Raw genomic sequence first — 19,770 nt, forward strand, 5'->3', positions numbered from 1 at the left:
CCTGTGGAGATTTAAGGACCCCTGAAAATTTGTCCTGGTGTGGCTGGGAAAAAGAGTCACTGGATTGGATTTTGTTTATTGTCACGTGTACCGAGGTACAGTGATGAGTATTTTTCTGCGAGCAGCTCAAGCAGTTCATTTAGTACATGAAAATAAAATTAAAAGAAAATACATAATAGGGCAACACAAGGTCCACAATATAAATATATAGACACCGGCATCGGGTGAAGCATACAGGGTGTAGTGTTAATCAGGTCAGACCATAAGAGGGTTGTTTAGAAGTCTGGTAACAGTGGGGAAGAAGCTGTTTTTGAGTCTGTTCATGCGTGTTCTCAGACTTTTGTATCTCCTGCCCGATGGAAGAGGTTGGAAGAGTGAGTAAGCCGGGTGGGCGGGGTCTTTGATTATGCTGCCCGCTTTCCCCCGGCAGCGGGAGGTGTAGATGGAGTCAATGGATGGGAGGCAGGTTTGTGTGATGGACAGGGCAGTGTTCCCGGCTCTCTGAAGTTTCTTGCGGTCCTGGGCAGACCAGTTGCCATACCCAGGCTGTGATGCAGCCCGATAGGATGCTTTCTATGGTGCATCTGTAAAAGTTGGTAAGAGTTAATGTGGACATGCCGAATTTCCTTAGTTTCCTGAGGAAGTATAGGCGTTGGTTTTTGTTTTTAACAAACAATTTTATTGAGGTATTTTTCAGCATTGTAAACAGTTACAGACATCAACAAAAAGAAAGCAAAAAAGGCAAAAATGTGCAAACATCCACGTACAATCAATACTTCAATCGTACCATACCGCACAAGCCCGCTCCTCTCCCATCGGCATTACCCGCCAATTTATCCCTCCTACTCTACTCTACTCTAACCTCCTCCCCCCCCCCCCCCCCCCCCCCCACTGCTGACGCTCACTCTCCCGCAAAGAAGTCAATGAATGGTTGCCACCTCCGGGCAAACCCCTGTACAGATCTCCTCAAGGCGAACTTTAATTTTTTCCATCCCCAGAAAACTCGACATGTCCGAAAGCCACAACTCAGTCTTCGGAGGCTTTGAGTCCCTCCATGCCAATAATATTCGTCGCCGGGAAGTAAAGGCCAAAACATCGGCCTCTTTCTCACCCTGGACTCCCAGGTCCTCCGAAACCCCAAAAATTGCCACCCATGGACCCATCGCCACCCTTGTTTTTAGCACCCAGGACATGATCCCCGCAAATCCCTCCCAGTACCCCCTAAGCATCGGACATGCCCAAAACATGTGTACGTGGTTCACTGGTCCTCCTGCGCACCTAGCGCATTTGTCCTCTACTGAGCCACCATTATGTGGGCCCGGTGAACGATCTTAAATTGAATCAGGCTGAGCCTGGCACATGTTGCGGTCGAGTTTACCCTACTCAGGGCTTCTGCCCACAGCCCGTCCTCCATTTCCCCGCGTAGCTCCTCCTCCCATTTGAGTTTCAGTTCCTCCATCTGGGACCCTTCCTCCTTCATGAGCACCTTATAAATATCAGAGACTCTACCCTCCCCTCTAGAGACTATTCTGTCCTGGATCCCCATTGGCGGGAAGGATGGGACCTGTCTACAGACAAAGTCCCGCAACTGTAGGTACCTGAAATCGTTTCCCCTTACCAGACCAAATTTCTCCTCCAAGCTCCTCAGACTCGCAAAGCTCCCTTCCAGGAACATATCGCCCTCCCTCCCCACCCCCACCCGCCGCCATGCTCGAAACCCCCCATCCATACTGCCAGGGGCAAACCGATGGTTGTCGCAGATTGGCGCCCAAACCGACACCCCCATCTCCCCGACATGCCTCCTCCACTGGCCCCATATCCGCAGGGTCGCCACCACTGGCTGGTGGAGTACCTGGCCGGCTGCAGCGGTAGAGGAACCGTGACCAGGGCTGCCAAGCTGGTGCCCCTGCACGAAGCCGCCTCCACCCGCTCCCAGATAGACCCTGTACCCACCATCCACTTCCTTATCATAGCCATGTTAGCCGCCCAGTAATAGTTAATCAGACTCGGCAATGCCAGCCCTCCCTCGCTGCGGCTCCTCTCAAGCATCGCCTTCTTCACCCGCGGGGATTTTCCCGCCCAGACAAAGCTCAGATCATCTTATTAACTCTTTTGAAGAAGGACTGTGGGATAAAGATCGGGAGGCACTGAAAAATGAACAGGAATCTAGGGAGGATTGTCATCTTTACAGTCTGCACCCGCCCTGCCAACGACAGCGGGAGTGCATCCCATCTCCGAAACTCTCCCTTCATTTGTTCCACCACCCTGGCCAAATTTAACTTGTGCAGCCTGCCCCAGTCTCGTGCCACCTGGATTCCCAAATACCGGATATTTTCCCCAACCAGCCTAAATGGTAGCCCTCTCAGTCTGTTCTCCTGGCCCCTTGCCTGCACCACAAACATCTCACTCTTGGCCATATTTAATTTGTACCCTGAGAACTGGCCGAACTTCCTCAGTGTTTCCAGTATACTTTCCATCCCGGCCAATGGGTCTGAAAGTATAGGCGTTGTTGTGCTTTCTTAGTGGTAGCATTGACATGGGTGGATCAGGACAGATTTTTGGTGATGTGCATCCCTAGGAGTGGGTCTTGCTACTGGAAGTCTCTTTGGGAATTCTCTAAAGACTCCAGGAAACAATCTTTGAAGGACATGAGACGTTATGACTCAGCAAAATGGAGAAGCGAGCATGTTGAGAAGATGAGGGGGCCTCACGGTAGCATGGTGGTTAGCATCAATGCTTCACAGCTCCAGGGTCCCAGGTTCGATTCCCGGCTGGGTCACTGTCTGTGTGGAGTCTGCACGTCCTCCCCGTGTGTACGTGGGTTTCCTCCGGGTGCTCCGGTTTCCTCCCACAGTCCAAAGATGTGCGGGTTAGGTGGATTGGCCATGCTAAATTGCCCGTAGTGTAAGGTTAATGGGGGGATTGTTGGGTTACGGGTATACGGGTTACGTGGGTTTAAGTAGGGTGATCATTGCTCGGCACAACATCGAGGGCCGAAGGGCCTGTTCTGTGCTGTACTGTTCTATGTTCTATGAGTAACTAAACTGGTTCCTGTAAAGACTAAAAATCCGCAGAGTGTGTACAAACGTGGTGTGGGGGTTTCTGTTGTGTTAGGGAGTAAAGGGGGGATATCTTATGTGGTTTAGTGTATTTGTTGTCTACTACTGATTACTTTGCACAGTAAAAATCTTAAAACAAAATCTTGTCAAGTGATTCTTTGAGTCAGTCATTGGGAATTAAATACTTTTAAAATTATCTGTCTCTATGCCATCTTCAAAATGACAGAACAGTATTGGATTTTTACAAGAGTAAATTAGGAAAAATTGTTTCTACCAGCAGAAGGGCACAGATTTCATGCAAAGGAGTGTTACAATATGGGAATTGGGGCAGCCAATTTGGGCGCAGCAAGCTCCCACAACCAGCAATGTGACCATGAACAGATCATCTGGTTTTAGTGATGTTGATTGGGAGGTGAATGCTGACTAGGACACTGGGGAGAACTCCCCTGTTCTTAAAATAGTGACACAAGTCATTTTACATCCTCGAGAAAACAGACGGGGGCTTCGGTTTAGAGTCTCCTTGGAATGACTGCACCTCCGACAGAGCAGCACTCCCGCTGCACTGGAGCCTCAGCCTTGTGCTCAGAAGCAGGGTTTGACCCCACACTTTGGACAGATAGAGGGGAAAAGTTTACGTGTCTGAGTTAGCAATTGCAACTGTTTGTAGAGTGTAGGAAAAATAACCATTCACCAGTGGAGCTGGGTGGTCCTTATTGCTCTAAGATTGCTGGGATAGTGGAGGACTAAAATTTGTCTCCAACGCCGTAGAAGCATTAGGTTGTGATCCAGGCGTGTTGACTGTTAACTCACTCAATCGGTCTGCTGGTCAGAATGAGCAGAGCTGTGCTCCTTTTTCTGATCATTGTTTCATTGAACGGATTCTCCAGCCAGGATGAAAAGGGACAAGAACTTAAAGTGGAAGTCTTGGTGAGAAGATTTATTTTAAAAGCGTCTTTCCTGGACCATTAAAAGTTCAGAACTATAAAGAAGCTCAGTTGCCTGCCTGTTCACTTCTGATTTCAAATGCTTCCTCTCTTTTTAAACAAAAAACAGCTGAAACCAGAAGGCTGTCCCGAGCTGTCGGCAGTTGGAGACAGGCTCCACATCCACTACACTGTAAGAAACACTGCAACGTTTATTTTTCTAAAAACAAAGCAAGTGCTTTAAGCTGTGAGATTTGTACAGTGTTTAAAACCAGAAACATGCCAATTGTTGCAAGGTTGGAGGCTGATGGGGGCTCTGTTTGCAGTAACACGTCAGCATTAGTTCCTTAGCCCACCAGTTATCCTCCCCCCCCCCCCCCCCCCCCCCCACCCCGTCAGTTTCCAGGGAAGGTATTAAGAGGAGCTGCATTTCCACTTGGAAACTAATGCTAAACGAGGCATCCAGAGGAAGTGACACGTCAGTGTGTGAAACTGACACATGTCAACCCTCGATACACTTTATCCCTGCACCTTATACTGAATGAATGAATCTCCACCCAGCACCTCATGCATCTTTACGGGAATCAAATTAATATTTCCGTTTAGGAAATTGATAGTTTAAATTGTTTTCCTTTGCATTTTTGATTTTAATTCTGAAACTCGTAGCTAAATCGCTGCTTTTGCAGCCCCCCCCCCTCCCCAAATTGTTTCTGTATAAATGGCCTGGGTTCTGAAATTCAATGCAAAGTGGTCAGATTTGCTGTCACTGAACTAGGAAGGGCGGTGGGCCAAAGGAGGCAGCTCCGAAATTATAGTGGGTTGGGGAAAATAATGTGCAAGTAACTTGATTTAATTATAGACAAGTGCCCAGAGGATGGGAAAATAAGCGAGGTATGTGCTCAGCAAATGATGTGGCAGTAGCAATGCTTAAAAGTTCGAGATCTAGGGAACTCTCTGTTCAAAATATTCAACCAGTGCATATTTTCTTAATTCTTTTGGATGTGGCAATTGTTGCCTATCCTGATTTCCCTTCAAAAAGTGGTGGTGAGCTGCCTTCTTGAACCGCTGCAATCCCTGTGGTGTAGGTACACCCATAGCGCTGTTAGGGAGGGAGTTCCAGGATTTTGACCCAGCGACAGTGAAGCAACAGCGATGTATTTCCAAATCAGGGTGTGTGAATTGGAGAGGAACTTGCAGTTGGTGATGTTCCCATGTATCTGCTGCTCTTGTCCTTCCAGATGGTAGCGGTCGCAGATTTGGAAGGTGCTATTAAAAGAACCGTGGCGAGTTCCTGCTATGCATTCTGTAGATGGTACACATGGATGACACAGTGTGTCGGTGCTGGAGGGAGTTACTGCCGTGCATTCTGTAGATGGTACACATGGATGACACAGTGTGTCGGTGCTGGAGGGAGTTACTGCCGTGAATTCTGTAGATGGTACACGCGGCTGACACTGTCGGTGCTGGAGGGAGTTACTGCCGTCCATTCTTTTTTTTTATAAATGTTTTTTATTCAGTTTTCATGTTTTATATTGAACAAATTACAAATTGTTAGAGAGAGAGAGAAAAAAAAAGAACACGCAAAAATTAACATATATATTTACAGGTGAGCATCTTCGTAGTAATAACTGTGGCCTCCCCCTTTTCGCCGGCATACATATTTTACATTCCCCAACATGTTTATTGGCATTTATTTATTTTGGTTTTGGGCCTTAGCTAGCCATCAAACCCCCGTAACGAGCCCGTAGCCCCCCCCTCCCCGCCGGCTACCTTCCCCCGACTATTCTTCCTCTTGTACGTTGGCCACAAACAGGTCCCGGAACAATTGCATGAATGGCTCCCACGTTCTGTGGAAGCCGTCGTCTGACCCTCGGATGGCGAATTTGATTTTCTCCATTTGGAGAGATTCCGAGAGGTCGGACAGCCAGTCTGCAGCTCTGGGCGGTGCTGCTGACCGCCAGCCAAACAGGATTCTACGGCGGGCGATCAGGGAGGCAAAGGCAAGGGCGTCCGCCCTCCTCCCCAGGAATAGATCTGGCTGGTCTGAAACCCCGAAGACCGCCACTATCGGGCATGGCTCCACCCTCACCCCCACCACTTTGGACATAGCCTCGAAGAAGGCTGTCCAGTACTCCACAGGTCTGGGGCAAGACCAGAACATGTGGGCGTGGTTGGCCGGGCCTCTTTGGCACCCCTCACATCTGTCCTCCACCTCCGGGAAGAACCTACTCATACGGTTTCTCGTTAAGTGGGCTCTATGTACCACTTTTAGTTGCGTCAGGCTGAGCCTTGCGCACGTGGAGGTGGAGTTGACCCTATGCAGTGCTTCGCTCCAGAGTCCCCACCCTATCTCCATCCCCAGGTCGTCCTCCCATTTCCTTCTTGTTGCGTCCAGTACGGTGTCGTCCCTATCTACCAGTCGGTCATACATGTCACTACAGTTCCCTTTCTCTAGGATACTTGCGTCCAGTAGGTCTTCCAGTAGTGTCTGTCGTGGCGGTTGTGGGTACGTCCTTGTCTCCTTTCGTAGGAAGTTTTTGAGCTGCAGATACCGTAGCTCGTTCCCCCTGGCTAGCTGAAATTTCTCTGTCAGTTCGTCCAGTGTTGCGATCCTGTCGACTGCCGTCCATTCTGTAGATGGTACACGCGGCTGACTGTCGGTGCTGGAGGGAGTTACTGCCGTGCATTCTGTAGATGGTACACGCGGCTGACTGTCGGTGCTGGAGGGAGTTACTGCCGTCCATTCTGTAGATGGTACACGCGGCTGACACTGTGTGTCGGTGCTGGAGGGAGTTACTGCCGTCCATTCTGTAGATGGTACACGCGGCTGACTGTCGGTGCTGGAGGGAGTTACTGCCGTCCATTCTGTAGATGGTACACGCGGCTGACTGTCGGTGCTGGAGGGAGTTACTGCCGTCCATTCTGTAGATGGTACACGCGGCTGACACTGTCGGTGCTGGAGGGAGTTACTGCCGTCCATTCTGTAGATGGTACACGCGGCTGACACTGTGTCGGTGCTGGAGGGAGTTACTGCCGTCCATTCTGTAGATGGTACACGCGGCTGACACTGTGTCGGTGCTGGAGGGAGTTACTGCCGTCCATTCTGTAGATGGTACACGCGGCTGACTGTCAGTGCTGGAGGGAGTTACTGCCGTCCATTCTGTAGATGGTACACGCGGCTGACTGTCGGTGCTGGAGGGAGTTACTGCCGTCCATTCTGTAGATGGTACACGCGGCTGACACTGTCGGTGCTGGAGGGAGTTACTGCCGTCCATTCTGTAGATGGTACACGCGGCTGACTGTCGGTGCTGGAGGGAGTTACTGCCGTCCATTCTGTAGATGGTACACGCGGCTGACTGTCGGTGCTGGAGGGAGTTACTGCCGTGCATTCTGTAGATGGTACACGCGGCTGACTGTCGGTGCTGGAGGGAGTTACTGCCGTCCATTCTGTAGATGGTACACGCGGCTGACTGTCGGTGCTGGAGGGAGTTACTGCCGTCCATTCTGTAGATGGTACACGCGGCTGACTGTCGGTGCTGGAGGGAGTTACTGCCGTCCATTCTGTAGATGGTACACGCGGCTGACACTGTCGGTGCTGGAGGGAGTTACTGCCGTCCATTCTGTAGATGGTACACGCGGCTGACTGTCGGTGCTGGAGGGAGTTACTGCCGTCCATTCTGTAGATGGTACACGCGGCTGACACTGTGTGTTGGTGCTGGAGGGAGTTACTGCCGTCCATTCTGTAGATGGTACACGCGGCTGACACTGTCGGTGCTGGAGGGAGTTACTGCCGTCCATTCTGTAGATGGTACACGCGGCTGACTGTCGGTGCTGGAGGGAGTTACTGCCGTCCATTCTGTAGATGGTACACGCGGCTGACACTGTCGGTTCTGGAGGGAGTTACTGCCGTCCATTCTGTAGATGGTACACGCGGCTGACACTGTGTGTTGGTGCTGGAGGGAGTTACTGCCGTCCATTCTGTAGATGGTACACGCGGCTGACTGTCGGTGCTGGAGGGAGTTACTGCCGTCCATTCTGTAGATGGTACACGCGGCTGACTGTCGGTTCTGGAGGGAGTTACTGCCGTCCATTCTGTAGATGGTACACGCGGCTGACTGTCGGTTCTGGAGGGAGTTACTGCCGTCCATTCTGTAGATGGTACACGCGGCTGACTGTCGGTGCTGGAGGGAGTTACTGCCGTCCATTCTGTAGATGGTACACGCGGCTGACTGTCGGTGCTGGAGGGAGTTACTGCCGTCCATTCTGTAGATGGTACACGCGGCTGACTGTCGGTGCTGGAGGGAGTTACTGCCGTCCATTCTGTAGATGGTACACGCGGCTGACACTGTGTGTCGGTGCTGGAGGGAGTTACTGCCGTCCATTCTGTAGATGGTACACGCGGCTGACTGTCGGTTCTGGAGGGAGTTACTGCCGTCCATTCTGTAGATGGTACACGCGGCTGACTGTCGGTGCTGGAGGGAGTTACTGCCGTCCATTCTGTAGATGGTACACGCGGCTGACTGTCGGTGCTGGAGGGAGTTACTGCCGTCCATTCTGTAGATGGTACACGCGGCTGACACTGTCGGTTCTGGAGGGAGTTACTGCCGTGCATTCTGTAGATGGTACACGCGGCTGACTGTCGGTGCTGGAGGGAGTTACTGCCGTCCATTCTGTAGATGGTACACGCGGCTGACTGTCGGTGCTGGAGGGAGTTACTGCCGTCCATTCTGTAGATGGTACACGCGGCTGACACTGTGTCGGTGCTGGAGGGAGTTACTGCCGTCCATTCTGTAGATGGTACACGCGGCTGACACTGTGTCGGTGCTGGAGGGAGTTACTGCCGTCCATTCTGTAGATGGTACACGCGGCTGACACTGTGTCGGTGCTGGAGGGTGTGAATGTTTACAGGTAATTATCAAAAAAGACAGAAAGATGTTGAGATGCATTACAACAGTGACTGCACTTCAAATAATTATTTAATTGGCTGTAAAGTACTTTGAGATATCCAGAGGTTGTGAATATACAGAAACTAATCTTAAATGCTCACTTGAGCCTGAAATTCTTGCACACAATTGCCCTCGGCTGTACCACACCTGACTGCTGATATAGATCACACCCCTGTGCAATGCTGGCCACATTAAGTATGTGAGTCATGGTGGTTGTGGACGTCCGTCATTTCTTATCTGTTTATCTTTTGTTAAATAATGAATATCACTTAAAATGTCATCTGTAAATTCCATTATTATTGACTGGCACAGAATCAGTGGTATATTCTGGTAATATTCTAAATAAGGTGGTGGGCAGCACGGTAGCACAAGTGGATAGCACTGTGGCTTCACAGCGCCAGGGTCCCAGGTTCGATTCCCCGCTGGGCAGTGTCTGTGCAGTGTCTGCAGGTTCTCCCCGTGTCTGCGTGGGTTTCCTCCGGGTGTTCCGGTTTCCTCCCACAGTCCAAAGACGTGCAGGTTCGGTGGATTGGCCGTGATAAATTGCCCTTCATGACCAAAAAGGTTAGAAGGGGTTATTGGGTTACGGGGATAGGGTTGAAGTGAGGGCTCAAGTGGGTCGGTGCAGACTCGATGGGCCGAATGGCCTCCTTCTGCACTCTATGTTCTATGGTATGAGTTATTCGGAATATGTACAATTTGGGCGGGATTCTCTCAGCCCTGGCGAGCGAGGGGGTTATGTTGCCCCAACGCCAGCCACAATTCTCAGAGTGGAGAATCGGCGCCATTGGGGCCGGCGTGGTTGGCACGGCGGCGGTCGAAGGCCGCTCTACGGGGCAGGCCTGCCGATTCTCCAGCCCGGATGGGCCAAGCGGCCGTTTAATTTTTTAAAAACCAGTCCCACCCGGGGGGGGGGAAGGGGGGCACCGATTGGCGGGCCAGCCTCTCTGGCTGGGGGCCTCCTTTCCTACCCGCCGACTCCTGTAGCCCTGCGCCATGTTGGCACCGCCGCCACTGCGCATGCGCGGACAGTTCGTGCTGGGATCGGCAGCTGGAGCGGACTGAACAGCTCCAGCGCCGTGCTGGCCCCCTGTATTTTGAAGATCATGGTGCGATTTTCAAATGTTAGGAGGTTACCCAGAATTGCAGAGAGAAATAACTGAATGCGGGATACTGTTGAATGATGGAGTGTACTCATTGAAGGACTGCTGAATGAGTCGCTGTAGATTTAAGGACTGGAGAGTTGATGTGTGTTCTTCCCTTAATGTGTTTCCCAGGGTAAACTGGAAGATGGGACCTTGTTTGACAATTCTTTAATTCGAGAACCTCTGGTGGTAGAACTGGGCAGAAAGCAGGTTATTCCAGGTAAAATGTGACATGATCTGTCGTAATGAAACTGTGCTGAAGAAATGGATCCTATATAGTTACAAAGATTGATCCAAAAATGAGTCAATCACTTGTCCCCGTTTGCAACTATAACTTTTGACTGTTGCTAAAGTAATAATGTTGATTTCAATCCATATACAAAAATCTTCATTGAGATCAAGAGCCACATTTTGATTCAGGTATTTTCATACTGTTCCAAATCTGAAACTGTTAGTGCAAATGTGTTTAAAAAGAATTTGAATCTAACTTTATTTCTATTGATAGGTTTGGAACAGGGTCTCCTCGATATGTGTGTTGGGTAAGTCAATGGGACTGTTATTAGTGATATTTTTTTTTTTCTTTTTTTTTAAATAAATTTAGAGTACCCAATTAATTTTTTCCAATTAAGGGGCAATTTAGTGTGGCCAATCCACCTACCCTGCACATCTTTGGGTTGTGGGGGTGAAACCCACGCTAACACGGGGAGAATGTGCAAACTCCACACGGACAGTGACCCAGGGCCGGGATCGAACCTGGGACCTCGGCGCCGTGAGGCTGCAGGGCTAACCCACTGTGCCACCGTGCCGCCCGTTATTAGTGATATTTGAGGTAAAATGCGGTAATGTTAATTGGTTTCAAGTTCCAAGATGTTACTGATATTCTGTTTCTGGATAAGATTTTGTCCCTCGCCCCTGCAGTCCCCTCAAGTTCTTTTGCTGGGCTGCAGTCTAACTGGCACCAACAATCCTCCAGTTGTCCACTTGACTGCCCATTCTTCATCTGACCCTGGACAGTTCACGAGTCTACATAGAACATAGAACATTACAGCGCAGTACGGGCCCTTCGGCCCTCGATGTTGCGCCGACCCATGAAACCATCTGAAGCCTATCTGACCTACACTATTCCATTTTCATCCATATGTCTATCCAGTGACCACTTAAATGCCCTTAAAGTTGGCGAGTCTACTACTGTTGCAGGCAGGGCGTTCCACACCCCTACTACTCTCTGAGTAAAGAAACTGCCTCTGATATCTGTCCTATATCTCTCACCCCTCAATTTAAACCTATGTCCCCTCGTGTTGGTCATCACCATCCGAGGAAAAAGACTCTCACTGTCCACCCTATCTAACCCTCTGACTATCTTATATGTCTCTATTAAGTCACCTCTCAGCCTTCTCCTCTCTAACGAAAACAACCTCAAGTCCCTGAGCCTTTCCTCGTAAGACCTTCCCTCCGTACCAGGCAACATCCTAGTAAATCTCCTCTGAACCCTTTCCAAAGCTTCCACATCCTTCCTATAATGTGGTGACCAGAACTGCACGCAGTACTCCAGGAGCGGCCGCACCAGTTATGTACAGCTGCAGCATGACCTCGTGGCTCCGAAACTCAATCCCCCTACTGATAAAGGCTAGCACACCATATGCCTTCTTAACAGCCCTATTAACCTGGGTGGCAACTTTCAGGGATTTATGTACCTGGATGCCGAGATCTCTCTGTTCATCTACACTACCAAGAATCTTGCCATTAGCCCAGTACTCTGCATTCCTGTTACTCCTTCCAAAGTGAACCACCTCACACTTTTCCGCATTAAACTCCATCTGCCATCTCTCAGCCCAGCTCTGCAGCTTATCTATGTCCCTCTGTATCCTATAACATCCTTCAGCACTATCCACAACTCCACCGACCTTCATGTCATCTGCAAATTTACTAACCCATCTAGAAATAGGTTCACCTTCAGTTTTACTGTGGGTGAGATTAGTCAACACCCAGCCTCCCTCCATGCTCAACTACCAAGCAGAGCTTTCTGCAAAGAGAACTAAAGGAGGAAACCTGGTTGATTAATTTTTGTTTCTTCTTTCCACCCTCCCCCCCCCCCTCCCCCTATAAATTATAACGCTGCCATAATAGCATCCTGTAGTGTTTACACATCAGTGATTGTCAGAGTTTAATTATCATACAGTTTATATTGTAGGAAGGACACCTGAAATGACAACCAGTTGATAACTACAGCTGGTATAAGGACGTGTCCTATACTTGGTGTCCAACTGTCCAAACCATATGATCTTTGTGATGATTTTATTTCATTGATATTTTGTAGGCAGTTTCTTTCTAAGCTGTTGACTCCGTGGTGTTCAGTTCAATTTTATGGGCATTGTCCGCCATTGAGTGCCTCCTCTTTGTGTGTGAACCTAGAGAGTGAGTAACGACAGGTACTCGAACCAAGTACCGACATCATCCAGCATTTGTGGTCCACGTGTTTCCCCTGCCTCGCCTAAGCGTGCTGAAACTCCCATTCAGCAGAGACGGGGGATTAAACCAAGGACCGTTACACATTGATAATAAGTCGGTTTTACTGGGCGGCACGGTGGCACAGTGGTTAGCACTGCTGCCTCACAGCAGCAGGGATCCGGGTTTTGATTCCGACCTTGGGTGGCTGTCTGTGTGGATCCCCCTATACCAAAAAGGGCCGACATTCTAAATGGTGAACAGGGATTCTCACTCCCTGACTCCGTTGCAGGCTTCAGTGGGTGCTATTCAGGTCAAACTATATTTTCAAGTTATCCCCCGGTGTAACCCATACCTTCACTGACGAATTTTACCTATTTACCCCTTAGTAGCATCGATGTTCTGGGTCCTGCATTGCTAAGTAAGTAAAGTAGGCTAATAACCACTGTTCCAGGTTAAAGGGCAGCACGGTAGCATTGTGGATAGCACAATTGCTTCACAGCTCCAGGGTCCCAAGTTCGATTTCAACTTGGGTCACTGTCTGTGTGGAGTCTGCACATCCTCCCCGTGACTGCATGGGTTTCCTCCGGGTACTCCGGTTTCCTCCCACAGTCCAAAGATGTGCAGGTTGGGTGGATTGGCCATGAAAAACTGTCCAAAATTCTATGATTAACCTGGGACAAAAGTTCGGCGCAACATCGTGGGCCGAAGGGCCTGTTCTGTGCTGTATTTCTCTATATCTAAAACTTTTAAGTTATTTTATTATAATTTTTCTTTTAAAAGCTGCAAACACTTTCTTTACAGAAAGGTAAAAAGATCTTGCTTCTGGATCCTTCTGGTTGGTTGAAGGGACCTTCAGGCCCAACTTGACAATCAATCTTTTTAAAATCTGGTCTTCTTTAGATGTATTCGCTGGTGAACTCGGTTGCTGTGTCCTATCCTTCCCATGTACCGAGCTGTGAGAGCTGGCTCTGCTGGCTGTCCCCTTTCGTCGGGTTTATATTCTCTTTCGAACAGTTATTAAGTTTTAACGACTTTATTGTAAATTAGCTTATTTCACTTTGATTGTAAAAAGTATCTTTGATCTAAAACATTATAATACAACTAAGTATTCATTTTGGGCATAACCTCACCTCTCAGATCTGATTACATTGTCCTTTGTGATGTTCAAAGTTCCTTTGATATTCAAAAAATGCTTTGGTTTCAATAGGTGTTACTTTTAATTCCTGTCTTTCAATAGTTTAATTTTTCAATTGTCCCCAGCTCATAATTTAAAGTCAAAATCAAAGGCAAAGTTATGTTTCTCATACAGGTTGTCTCCAATTTTCTTTAATTTACTTGATGTTAGTAGAATTTTACACTTAGAATTGACACCAAATTCAACTGAACATCATCCATCCTTTCCAGCTGTTTACTAAGAGAATTAATTTCAATGAAGGTGTGAAACCTTTGCTTTTAACTGTATGCTAAAATTTCACTTGGTTAGGACTTGAAAGACCTGCCTATTTTAAACATTCATCACTTAATTCAATTGAAACTCTCATCCATGCTTTTCCAGATGCTTCCCAAGATAGTTACATTCAATGAAGGTGTGAGCCATTGTTTTAGCTTACCACAATGATCCTGTGTGTTTGCTAAACCTGCTTGTGAGAAATAATCTGCATTTTATAATCCTGCTCTTTGCAGCTATTAACCTTTTGTGGGATCTTTCCCTGTATCCTCTCATGTTTTTCTCAGACCAGATATTGCCAGACTTCCACGTTTCAAGTGACACATTTTTCCGTATTTTCAACAAGTGGGTTTCCTCCCGGTGCTCCGGTTTCCTCCCACAGTCCATCGATGTGCAGGTTAGAGGGACTGGCCATGAAAACCTATTAATCTAGAAATCAATATACTATGAATTGCAGCTTACAAGTTGAACTGGCATATAAGATGGCCCATTTTTGAACATCAAAATGCACATCAAGGTCCTTATTTAGTGTATAAGTCAACACCCCCCCCCTCCCCCCCAACATTATTTTTGCTACTAAATGCGATAGCAGCATTTGGAGTTGGCCTCAATTTTTCAGCTCAAAAATATTTTGGGTTATACTCGCCTTACAAGTGGGATCAAGCAGAACACACTGGCCATATTGCTTAGGTGATGTGTGATACTTTAAGACACATCCACACTGAGCAGACTATACATGGTGACCGATGGACAGAAATGTTTCCACATTTAAAAATGGGCATGCCTAACACCAACACTGGCAGTTCACATTTCAATCTTGATGTATATGTCCACCAGTTTGTGGGAAGATTTCTCGAAGCTTCAAAGGTTGAATCATAAGCTGCAATCTGCCTACTAGCTATAGCTTGATGAGTAGATCATTTTTTTCCCTCTGTCATTATATTTTTGCAGAGAATGATGAGAAGTAATTTTACTTACAGAGAGAAGAGGAAATTAACAGTTCCGCCTAACCTTGGGTATGGGAGACGCGGCTTTCCACCCTCCATCCCAGGCACGTATTCTTTTGTTTACCTTTTTGAGGGAGGGAAAAGGCGAATTCTAAGCCCATTCCTCTCCGTTTCCTTCACCCAATAGGACTGGAATGTCAATCTTCTGCCTGCTGGCCTTTCACCCTCTTATCCTCCAACACTATAATCAGGCCAGATAGACTGACCAGTTTTTTTTAGGTTTGGATTTATTATCACAGGTACCGAGGTACAGTGAAAAGTACAGTCCAGGCTTGAGGTGGCTTCCTTGTTGTAGTTGCTCCTTTTGATCAACTTTGTTCATTGCTATTAACTCTTGACGCCTGTCCTGATTTTCAGCAAGTCAGCCAAACTCTCCTCAAATTGTGATGGTTCCTTTCCCCATCAATCTCAGCTGCACACTTTAAACTTTGATCGAAGTAAGTTTTTTGTTTAATTAGCGGTACTTAATGCAACCTCAATCAATAATTTTGCATGCATATAGTGCCTTTAGTGGAGGTCTTATAGTGCAGTGGGTCGCATCCCTGCCTTGAAGTACCCTCCAGGACTTAATGGCCATGGAAGATGCATTCTTAATGTGACCAAACAGGCAGCAACTTGTAAATCTCTCCACCATACGTCAATGGCAGCCTGTAAGTGTGGGAGAGATTCCTGGTGAGCCATGTAATGGAAAGAAATTGGATCCTCTACTCCAATGTACAACATGCATAGAGTCATAGAGGTCTACAGAACATCTGCACCAGTAATAGTGCGTGTATGTAAAAGTGTGTGTTGCCACAACAACTCAGTCTCCCATGGGGGCTGGTTGGCTGGAAGACCTGTGTGGATTAGATTGGGGCCAACGGCATCAGGTTCCATCTCCAGTCCAGCTGAGGTGGATTCGGGACCTGCCTCCTTGCCCTACCCGTGGTGGCGCTGTGGGTCGGAACTGCCTTCGGGCAGGGAACTCCAGAAGATGGTGCTTTTACTAGAAATGATTACAATTGGAATAAATGAAATGAAATGAAAATCGAATTGTGTTTATAGTTACACCTTTAACTCAAGTAAGGAACGGTTGGTTAAACTGATTTGAGAAAACTGAAAAGAGGAAAAAGTTAGCCAAAAATTAAAAATGTTGAAACACGTTCAATAATGGATAAAGGAGGAAAAAGTGAAGTGACAGCAGGACTGGACAAGTGCTTCTGAAAAGGGCAGGAGAATATTAGAAGAGTTTTGCTATCAACACAGTGAGGACATGGGGCTAAGGGACAGTGGTGTCAGATGTCATATTTTTGAACCTTCCACGGAGCAATTCCATGTCGCATGAGATAGTGCTTGAAAGCCAGACTGATCACCTATAAAATCACAAGCTATTTCTGGTGTCCTGCCCAAGAATGTGGAACAGGGGCTGGAAGAAGCTCAAAGGCTCTGTCTGACCTTATGCTTTACACGGTTATACATTGTTGACAGGACAAGTACTGTTTGGCTCAACAGAGGAGACGCAGGAGTTTCACTTGGGACAAAGGAGGGCCAAATGAGTACAATCCATGGTCAAAATAATGAACAAACTGCACAAGCTCTACTCTTTGGATTTATGATGACTTTCTCTTTTATATTCCACTGGTATTTTATATTACTGCATATGTATTATGCTGCCGTATCCTAAATATGACTGAGTTTCGAAGTTTGCTTTCTGTATTTCAGGAGATTCTGTATTGCTATTTGAGACCGAGTTGGTGACTTTAGTGAAATCGACATATTGGAAGAAGTTGATGGACAATATGATCCCAATCGCCTGCTTCCTGCTGGTTCCTGGACTTTTGTGTCTAATAGGCTATTACCTCTACCTAAAAGCAAATGTGCCAAAAATCTCCAAACGGAAATTCAAAGAGGAGAAAAAGAGCAAAGCAAAAAATAAATAAATGTTCTACAATACTGTTCAATTTGGTGTGGTTTTCTGGGAGAGTTGGTTTGATTTCTTCTGCGTCTTGGGCTGCCCCTCCCATTCTACCAATGGCATCTGTGAATAATCACTTGGTTACAGATCATTACTGCCTTCAAGTCATTCTTCACAGGTTCAGCTTCAGGTCAGATTCAGCCGTGTTGCTTTAATTGATTGTTACATTTTCAAGCAGCAGGGCAAAGGTGAAAAAGAAACAATACGAGCATTAAGTAGCTGTGCTAATCAGCACAATAGTGAGCAACACATGTATCTCATTACACTGCTGCTATTATTCCGGGTGTATGCCTCACTCACATGCTGGTCCTGACCAGGTCTCAATTATATAAGATTGTTATTGTCAAACATGTTTTCAGAATTAACAGCAGTATGAAAGGCAAGTTTGTGTACAGCCAAGTGTCAAAATGCATGTTGATAAGCTTTCAGATATATGCAAGCCTATCGGGTGGATGAGCAGTGCATCATCCAAACACCATATTTTAAATCTCTGCAGTGGTACATGCAAAGGTTGCATTATGCAGGTGTATTGCTGTGTTAAAAACCAATTCTCAAACTCACAACTGACCTACCAATGCAATGAGAGCGTGTGATGTTATTGTACAAATACCAATCAAATTTCTCTCCATTATTTCAATGGAGGACACTCCCAGTCTTTCTCGTGGGTTGAAGCCTCCAGTGACCAGGGAATTTGCTACAAACGTTTTCATAGTTTGTCGAGACTTAAGCTTTCAAAACTCAGTCACTTATTGTGTTCAAGTCAAACCATTTAATTGAATCAGGGAGTGAAGGATGTAGCCTGGAGCAATCTCAACCTGCTTCCAAATGGGTGTGAATACAGAATAAAAACAGCTCATAATTCAGCACTAATTAGCACTGAATTGCAAGTCCTACTTGCAAGAGGCCACACGGCAGCTGGTGTGAGAAATGGAAATTCACACTGGCAGAGTGGTGTTCTTTGAGAGTACAGTAAAACAAGGTGGCTGGGGCTGGAGAGAGAGATCTTTAGTTTGCATTTAATGCTGAAATATAAACGGGGAAGGTATTTAATTTCCTCAGCAGTGACATTCTTCAATGTGACTGCAAAAATCACTAGAAATCGGCACGCCTGCAGCAGCAAGCTGGTGAGTCTGCAGTGAGGCCTGTGTTACCTTGCAAGCTGTGTCAACAGCACAATGGGGGAGGGGTGATAGGATCCTGTAGTGCAGAATAGATTTTGTTTGAATTATTTTCATAATTTCAACTGCGACGTCTGTCGTCAGATGGAAATGTCGGACTGAAGGTTAACCAGCTCGACAATAGGCTACTTCAAGCGATCGCCATCAAGATGCCGAAACCATCAACAAAGTTAGTTGACGTTCATGTCTCAGGACAAGTAAGGTTCGATTTGAAGAGCAATAAATGCCTCAAGAACTTCTTTAAATGTTTCTTGAAAATAGAGCTTGTGATCACAGGTAAATGCCACAAAATCAGAGCTAATGCTAAACCAACAATGCCCACGCAAACAAAAGATTCCTAAAATTAAAATTACCTGGGGTGGAAAATAAGCTGTCAAGACCCGAGTCAGCTTGTTCAGGTCAACATATCGATATCCAGCCTTGTCTGGACCTTTGGTGGGAAAAAGCGAAGAAGCCAGGGAATAAATGAGTCATCCAGTACGTCGAGATGCCAAAGTTTGAAGGATGTGGGGATACCAACAGGGTTTAATATTCTAGCGTGTGTCACTCAGATTGGTCCATTGAGCTGGGGAGGTTTCTTTAAAAATTAATAAATAGGCTTGTTCTCAATTCTTGTTGGAGTTACTTCATGAGTTTTTGCAGTAGATGAAGTCAGAGTTATTTATTCAGTATATGTTGCATGGTGTCAGTATAAAATCAGAAAGCAGGGGTGCGATTCAACAGAAGAAAACGGGTTTGGATGTGTTTAGCGGAGTGTTTCCCGACGCCTGCAGCGCCGAGCGCGACCCTGCTATTCAACGACACTTTGGCTGCTTTTTTGGGCTCTGTCGGGAACACCCTGTCGAGGCCACACTGATATCATTTCCTGCACTGACGGTCTGAGGCGCCATTTTTAAAGGCAGCCCCGATCTTTCCCCTCAGAGACCCCACCGCGGCATCCGGATCCCTGATGCACCAACTTACCTCTTCCGGGATTCTCGAGCCCTTACCCCACGTCTTATGGGCAAGGCACCCCGGGTCCAACTCCTGGCAGTGCCTGGGTGCCACCAGCAGTGCCAGGGTACCATCCTACCCAATGCCCTTGTCTAACAGCCTGGGAGACAACCGGGTGCTGTTGCACCTGGTGCATGTTTGTGGAAATCAGTGCTAAATGTCACCCTGGCAAGGTCTCCCAGGCATGGCCGCTGGGCACTGGGAAAATCTGGCGCAGACATACTTAAATGAGCCTCCTTGGGTATGATCCAGATCGCAACATCTCGCAAGACGTTTCAAGCATCACAAATCTCTCACGAGATTCAACGTTACCAAGTCGGGCGCGACGAGGCTGGTAAATTGTGCCCTATATCTTTGGAGAAAAGTCACAAAAGTTAAAATTGTACAGCGAAACCACCCAGATATAGGTGTCACCTACTTATTGGGTTGTGACATTTTGCTAAATGGGATAGATTTCAAACAGATCTAGCAGCTCAAAACCTGGGCATCCATGAGGAGCTGTGGGCCATCAGCAGCAGCAGAATTGTATTCAACCACAATCTGTAGCCTCATGGTCCACATATCCCCCACTCTACCATTACCACCCAGCCAGGGGATCAACCCTCGTTCAATGAAGAGTGCAGGAGAGCATGTCAGGAGCAGCATCAGGCAGACCAAATAATGAGGTGTC

At 47.3% G+C, this 19,770-nt stretch overlaps 1 protein-coding gene across 2 annotated transcripts; it reads left to right on the forward strand.

The window, feature by feature from the left end:
• Nucleotides 1–3,648: 3,648 nt before the first annotated feature.
• On the forward strand, nucleotides 3,649–16,915 carry LOC119958189 (peptidyl-prolyl cis-trans isomerase FKBP11-like). Of its 2 annotated transcripts, XM_038786555.1 has the most exons (6): nucleotides 3,653–3,986; nucleotides 4,113–4,175; nucleotides 10,206–10,293; nucleotides 10,579–10,612; nucleotides 14,949–15,019; nucleotides 16,677–16,915. In XM_038786555.1, exons 1-6 carry the CDS (start codon nucleotides 3,891–3,893, stop codon nucleotides 16,892–16,894), a joined length of 570 nt encoding a protein of 189 aa, XP_038642483.1. In that variant the 5' UTR covers nucleotides 3,653–3,890; the 3' UTR covers nucleotides 16,895–16,915. The 2 variants fall into 2 exon arrangements, with proteins under 2 accessions (XP_038642484.1, XP_038642483.1); XM_038786556.1 differs by lacking the exon at nucleotides 4,113–4,175 and having other exon boundaries at nucleotides 3,649–3,986.
• The last annotated feature ends 2,855 nt before the right edge of the window (nucleotides 16,916–19,770 follow it).

This window comes from Scyliorhinus canicula, chromosome 28 (assembly GCF_902713615.1).
Source record: "Scyliorhinus canicula chromosome 28, sScyCan1.1, whole genome shotgun sequence".
Classification (NCBI taxonomy): domain Eukaryota; kingdom Metazoa; phylum Chordata; class Chondrichthyes; order Carcharhiniformes; family Scyliorhinidae; genus Scyliorhinus; species Scyliorhinus canicula.